This window comes from Oreochromis aureus, linkage group 3 (genome assembly GCF_013358895.1).
Source record: "Oreochromis aureus strain Israel breed Guangdong linkage group 3, ZZ_aureus, whole genome shotgun sequence".
NCBI lineage: Eukaryota > Metazoa > Chordata > Actinopteri > Cichliformes > Cichlidae > Oreochromis > Oreochromis aureus.
Window position 1 is genome coordinate 46,211,818 of NC_052944.1, and position 7,725 is coordinate 46,219,542.

The 7,725-nt window shown below is 38.8% G+C and overlaps 1 protein-coding gene across 1 annotated transcript; it reads right to left on the reverse strand.

Moving 5' to 3' along the window:
* Window positions 1-2,088: 2,088 nt before the first annotated feature.
* Window positions 2,089-5,992, reverse strand: LOC116336538 (tripartite motif-containing protein 16-like). The gene has a single exon (XM_039610375.1). It carries the CDS (start codon window positions 5,929-5,931, stop codon window positions 4,258-4,260), a length of 1,674 nt encoding a protein of 557 aa, XP_039466309.1. The 5' UTR covers window positions 5,932-5,992; the 3' UTR covers window positions 2,089-4,257.
* Window positions 5,993-7,725: the final 1,733 nt, after the last annotated feature.

The window sequence follows — 7,725 nt, forward strand, 5'->3', positions numbered from 1 at the left end:
ACTCAAATCAAATACTGACAGCATTCACATGGTTAAAATCACTCAAAATATGCTTTCATACGAGTATTTTGGACATGCTTTTCATAATCAGAAAGAGCAAGTCAAAGAAAAACAACTGAAACCTCTAATCATCCTCACAGCTTCTCACAGCACATACATAACTGAGAAAAAAACAACAACTAAAACACACCAGCATTTATTGCTCAAGAGAGGTTACTACAGGAAAATATATAGTGGTCTTAGGTACTGTACAATGCCCTCAATATATATATTAAAACACAGTCAATTACTACACATCCGCAGTAATGAATTCAAACTCTATTTATATAATTCTAGTGAGCAAAACCAGCATCTCAGTCACAGGCATTTGAGAACATTTACAAACAATAGTTATCAAGCTAGATAACACACGAAACCGAAAGCAACAATCCTCTCATGCGCTCCGCAGCAGCTGCCTCATTTACATGAACACACCATCTAAAAATAGAAGTCAACAGGCAGTGCACTGCTGACACAGAGACTCCCTTCACACAAAGATTTCTTATTTTATATTACACAGACGTCTTTTAATTACAACTGCACAGATTTTAGGCCTCTTAACACCTACACAATTGTGACAAATTTAAGTTAACGGTCCAACCGATAAAGTCCAACTTTTTTGTAGTCAATTAAGCAGTATCTGTCCAACAGTTTCTGCCCCGATTTCTAAAATCCCTAACTCAATTTAAAAGTGTCCAACACCCAAGGTCCAACCTTTGCTGCCCAAAAAAGCGCAGATACCGTTCCAAACGGTAAAGTGGTCCAACCACTAGCTGTTCTGGAGTGCCCCAAATTCCACAGTAGCCAGCTGACTATCCCTCATAGAGGACAACGGCGCGCGTCCGAACCGTTGGCAAGCGTTACCTCTGAGCAATGCACTTCCTAGGACCCAGTCCCGTCCTAAAATAATTTAATTACTTTGAAACAACAGTTAACCCCCCCAGAAAAGGGTACGACTGAAGCAGGTCCAACCTGTCTGACCAATTGGGACTCTAACCCACAAAATGACCAAATTCCCTACCACACTAAATTAGCAGTCTGCTTTAACTCTCTCAGCAGTCCAACTGCTTTAAAACCTCAGTACTGTACTTTATCACTTTCATTATCATTAACGTTATTTCAACTTTAATTCTCATGAGATTTTCACCAAAATCAAAACAGACATCTACCAGTAATTTCAGTGAGTAGACTTTTAATTTTGTAATATCCAATCTGGCACAGTTCGGAAATAATTCAACAGGTAGTGCCTTACCTCTAGATGTATGCCGGCTTGTCACTCACTTTCGACCACTGACCAATGCCTGCCCGTCCGACTCCATCTACACCTCCAAACACATTCTCTCCCCCTCCAACACCGGACGAGGCCCCCAAATGTTAAGGTTCATTTTGAGGAGAGAGAGAGATGGTGGAGATTAGAATAACACACTGACCCAGTCAGTTGGAGTCAACGAATGATTTAATGACACATGTGGAGAGATAAATCCTGTACGCAGACAGTATGGATCTCTATCTCCAAAACTTCAGAACACAGTTTTATACATCGGGGTATTAGAACGCCCCCTCTTGCGTAAATTACATGGATACGTCAAATCAAAACCACAATGACTTTTAACACAGTTTTAAAAGATCATTCTCTTCGCCTCGAAGCCAGGTGCTTCCTGTCACTGCCGGACGCTCGCTTATCGTCTGGAACAAACTGTCACGTACGCAGGCACTCTTGCAGGTATAGCAGAATTAAATCTGAACTCCTTACCGCAAAATGAGCCTACTACTATGTGTATGTATGTGTGTGGTTACGTGTGTGTCTATGTGCTAACCACAATCGCACCCCATTTCACCTCACCGACTAGCTCCTCAGAATAACTTTCACTCAGACTCTGGTTTTGGTTTCACTTCCTGCAAAGCATGTAACTTCAAAGACATGTAACTTCCTGTCTCATTTTGGCACAGAGTTACTCTTTCACAATGCAGTCTGCATATAAACATTTAAGATTATAAATCCAACTCAACAGTTTAAAGTGGTTATAACTGCACCTGTAATAAAGCTTAATTGGGTGCCAATATGTTTAAACATCTGAATGCAATATCAATATTAATTATTAATGCAATAGTAATATGGACAATAACAGTAAAATTATTTATCTAACCCTACACCACATTCGCTTGTCTTTGTTGTATCTTCCCTTTGATACAGTGGGGATGAAATCTCCCAATTTTTACTGGTACTATCTGGCTACTAAGGACAATAATGTTTTATTTTTCATCCCAAAATACTCCTCCTTGGGTGGGGATGGAAGCAAATTCTCTTAAAATGGCATTAGACTTGTACTTATACTGTACACAGCCAAAACAATTAAAGAAAGAAACAAATAATCCTATAGTCTGAAATATGATTGAAGTTTGGTTTACAATAAAAGAAATGATGAATATTAAGAATAATCTCTCTCAGTTTAGTCCTATTTGGGGAAATGCCTTATTTGCACAAGGAAATCTGGACGCAGGGTTCCAGGGTTGGGCAGAAAAAGGTGTTAGGAAAGTGGGTGATCTTTTTTGTGATGGAATAATGGTTTCATTTGAGGATTTGGTCTCAAAATTTCAAATCCCCAAAAAACACCTCTTTAAGTATTTACAGATTAGAAGCTTCATTTCTTCCATGCAAAATCAGTCTCTCAATGTTCCCCAGTTAACTAATTTAGAGGAGTTAATGGTGAAAAAATGTGGCAACAAAGGCTTAATTTCAACATTCTATAACTGGATTGTCTCTGCCTCTCCAGAAACATCAGTTTCTAAGTTAGAATCTTGGAGAAATGACCTAAATATTAATATTTCTGAGGAGACATAGAAGTCAATTTGCTTAAAATCACAAAAACAATCAATTAATAGTAACCTAAAGCTATTACAATACAACTGGATTATGCAAACATATGTAACACCATTGAAAATGAACAAATATAATAACATAATTCCAGATACATGTTTTAAATGTGGAGAAGCCCGTGGGACATGTTTCCACTGTATATGGGAATGCATAATTGTCTGTGCATTTTGGCAGGAGGTGATGAACAAAATAACCAAATTTTAAATACAAAGATTGCTTTAGATGCAGAAATGTTGCTACTATAGATTTATTCTAAAAATCTTAAACTAAGAACCCATCAAATTGAGTTTATGGATTATTGTACATTACAGGCAAAACATATAATTGCATTAAACTGGAAAAAATCAGATCCTCCTGCTATTGGTGCTTGGATAAATTCTTTGGCACAGTGTATGGCAATGGAAAGGATAACGTATTTTCTCAAAGACAAGTTCACATATTTGGATGATATTTGGAAGCCATTTAAAAACTTTATAAAAGAAGTAAACATCAGACAATTCCTGCAAGAGTGTGGATGAGGGGAAAATTGTTTAGTCTGTGCTAGCTATTAAAAATAGGGTTAGTAACCCTAACCCTATTTTTTTTCTTTTCCTTCTTTTTGTTTCCTTCAATATGTATAAATGCCACATATTGTACTAATGTATGCATATTTAATGTGTTTTTATTTGATGTAGATTTGGGAGGTGGGGGTGGGGGGTGTTCTTATTACTGCGGCATATTACTGTGAAAACAAACCTTTGTATGCTGCTGCAAAAGCAATAAAAAAAAATTGTTTAAAAAAATGACAGTAATTGTCATCACTCTAGATACAATAATAATAATATAAATATCAAAAACCTCAAGGATTCGAATTTTGTTAAATTTTAAAAGTTCAAACCTCAAAGACATTAAGTTTACAGTCATATATGATTAAGGAAACCAACAATCTTCACATTTCAGAATTTGGAACCAGCTTTAAATATGACTAAAATAATGATAAAACAATCAATTCTCTAATCATTGACTAACTGATGAATCACTGCAGCTCCAATATATTGTTGCATTTGACAACCCACTACAGCAACTACAGAATAAAACCACTAACCAGACTGATGAAAGATTTCAAACATGCTGAATATGAAGAGTAGTATCATTTAAACTCACATGATTATCAGCCATAAGAACAAATTCAGATTTATATTGATGTAAGGTATATAAATGTAAGTACAGTTTGAATCAGTGCAATATTATTTTCACACATCAATGGACCACTGAACTTCTCAGCTTCTAAAATGTAAAGCCTCATTTAGAAACTACACAAGTACATATAATGGTCAGGGATCAACATGAACCTGTCTTCTCTATTTGACTTTAATCAACTCTGCAGTGGCTCCATTTAGCCAAAACTGAAATCCAGCATAGAGCGGCTGAGTGAATGTGGTCTGGATTCTGTGGAGGAGAGTCATGGTTTTGGAGATGCTGTAGAAAGACAGAATACCTGCTCTGTGATCCAGGTACACTCCTACTCTGGAGGACAGAGGACCCGAGAGGACGGTTTTCACTTTGTTATGCCAAAATTGAAAACTGTTTGTGCCACAATCTAATTCCCAAGATTTGTCATTGTATCCCACTAAACATTCAAATGATTTCCCTGCTCTGCTGATATTCTTGTATGCGACTGCTACACCAACTCCTCCCCCTCTCCACTCCACCTCCCAGTAACAACGTCCAGTCAGACTCTCTCTACTCAGGACCTGATAACATACAGTGAACCTGTCTGGATGATCAGAATAAGGCTGTTGTTGTTTCATTCTTGTTACTTTTCTGTTCCCCTCAGATAATAAGAGATGTGTGTTTGCTGTGTTTGGATCCAGTGTGATTTCATGTGAGTATTTTAAGAATCCAGCTCTGGTCTTTGGCTCTGCTGGTGACAGTAAAACATCCACTTCAGTGACTGTCAGTGAGATGTTTGTCCATTCCTCTCTCAGAATGTCCTGTAGTTTATCTCTGGTCTCTGACACAGCTGCTGTCACATCCTCAAAGTACCTCAGAGGACGAATATTGATGCTGGATGAGTGTGTAGACTCACTGAGTGCTGACAGTGAGGGGTAGTTGTGTAGAAACTGGTTGTGATCCTCTGTGTGTGAGAGCTGCTCCAGCTCGCCGTCTTTCCTCTTCAGCTCAGCGATCTCCTGCTCCAGCTTCTCCTGAAGCTCTTTGACTCGACTCACTTCAGTTTCCTGCTGGGATCTGACCTTCTTCTTCACATCAGTTCTTTTTCTTCTGATGAGACGAATCAGCTCAATGCATATCTTCTCACTGTCCTCCACTGCTTTATCAGCAGAGCCATTGATGGCCTCCACCTCCTGTTGAAGCAGCTTCACATCTTTCTCTCGCTCCTGGATTCTCTGCTGGATGTTTAGTCGTCTCACCTCGAGCTCCTTCTGCTTCTCAGTCCTTTCTGCTGCAGCTGGGACTGTTTCATGGCCTTTATGTTCATCCATTGTGCAGAGATAACAGATACTCTGCTGATCAGTACGACAGAAAATCTTCATCACCTCATCATGAAATGAGCATATGTTCTCCTGGAGCTTCTTGGAGGGGGCCACCAGCTTGTGTTTCTTTAATGGAGCTGCATCATAGTGAGGTTGGAGGTGTTTCTCACAGTAAGAGGCTGGACAAGATAAACAGGACTTGATGGCTTTCAGCTTCCTCCCAGTGCAGACATCACAGGCCACATCTTCAGGTCCAGCATAGCAGTGATCAGCTGGAGCAGCTTGGAGTCCAGTCTTCTTCAGCTGCTCCACTAAACTTGCTAACACAATGTTTTTCTCCAGGACAGGCCTCGGTGTGAAAGTCTTCCTGCACTGAGGGCAGCTGTGGATTCCCTTCCTGTCCTCTTCATCCCAGAAACATTTAATACAGTTCATGCAGTAGCTGTGTCCACAGGAAATAGTCACCGGATCCTTCAGTAGATCCAAACAGATAGAACAAGAGAAGGTTTCTCGGTCCAGCTGAACTCCTTTCTGTGCCATTTCTCCTCTCAGTGTCAGTGACTGTGTGAGTTTCTCTTCCTCAAAACTGAAACTAGTCTGAGCTCTGATCTCAACAACGTGTTTCTGCAGTGAATGGAGCCTGTCAGCTCTTACACGTCACCACATGTTGGTTACACCCATCTTCAAATTGCAGATCTGAAGGGAAGGGAACGAGGAAACACGTGGACAGAGAGGAGGTGCTGTGTTTAAGAGCAGGAAGAAGAGGGAGGGTTATCAGGCTGTGCTTCACTCCAGGAAGAGGAGCAGTTTGAGAGCAATACTGTGTGTTTAACCCTTTTATTTACTGCTCACCTCAACTTTTAAGCTTGTCAACCCTTTCTTCTATATAAATAAATAAATAAAAAATCCAGCATTAATGAACACTTTCATTTATTTTATTTTTTAATTTTTATTTAATTTTATATTTAATTTTTTTTATATTTATATATTTTTATATTTAATTTTTTTTTACACGTAGACATACATATTTAGATTACATACTCAGTAATGCGCATACACTCTTATACTTGTACATATATTTATTGTTGTAATCCTCAGATTCACCCATTCTTATATTTTGCCTGTTCTTGTGATACTGTATTGTATTTTGCACACCTATGGCACTTGTAAAGCTTGCACACAAGAATTTCAGTCTCATTAGCTGTGCATTTCTCTCTCTCTCTGTCTGTCGGATGTGCATGTGTGAGCGTCCGTTGCAGGTGTGGCGAGGAGAATGAGTGAGTGTTCCTAAAGGTTTGAACTTTGCTTTTTTACAATGGTGATTCACTGTTCTGTTCTGTTACACTACTCTCTTTCACTGGTGTTTCTTTGTTGTTTTATTCGGCAGGTGGCCAGAAGGAATCATGGGATGGAAAGCTTTTGGAGCCTCTCCCGTCGGCATGGTGTTAGAATACCGGTTGGCACTGATTTTTCGGTTGAGGAGTGTGGTTTGGCTGTAGGAGAAGTTTTTGGATGTGAAAGTGTGAAGGCAGCATTTAGAATGAATAATGCAGTTGTTATGTTTTTGGATTCTACTGACAAAGTTAATAGCTTAGTTGAGAAGGTAGTTGTTTTGAAAAATATGCATACTACGGTCTTTCCTCTAATGAACCCGGCGAAAAATATCATTCTGTCTAATTTGCTGCCTTTTATCAGTGATGATATTGATAAAAGAGTTGTCACTTCATGGTCATATTGTGTCAGCAATGGTAATGCTCCCCTCTGGGTTCAAATCTGTGAAGTTAAGGCATGTTGTTTAATTTCAAAGACGGGTGTGTATGATTCCAAACAATGAGAATCAGTAGCTGAACTTAGTGAAGAAATTTAAGGTTGATGGGTGTAATGTTATGTGCACACTGAGCATTGTAGCATCTCCTAGTGGTTAGCTTGGAGACTGCGATCAAGTGAATTTTTCTGTGGCTTGGCTTGTATTACTTCCTATTGGATGTTTAGGGTCACATGAGTAGGGTAGTACAGGAAGCTATTTCCTAATGGATGTTTAGAGTCACATGAGTGGGGTAAGGTAGGAAGCAATTTTAGTACTGGGATTTTAACAATGAGGGGTACCAGAAGTCTCTCTGTTTAATCCTTCAGCATCCATCTGTGTTATGCCATGGAGAAGCTTTGTTTGCAAGTTTGAATTGTGTTTCATCTTTATGAGTAGTAAGCGATGCATATTCTATTGTTTTGATGCATATTTGGAGAGATTTATATATAAATGCCTAAATCTGTTTGCCATGTGTAGCAAATGCATAATTCTTTATTTTCATTGAGCATATTTCTTTTTTGTATTTT

What these genes read in the sequence shown, in the direction of transcription:
- LOC116336538 (XM_039610375.1), bottom strand. Translation starts at nt 5,931, where the DNA reads ATGGCACAGAAAGGAGTTCAGCTGGACCGAGAAACCTTCTCTTGTTCT.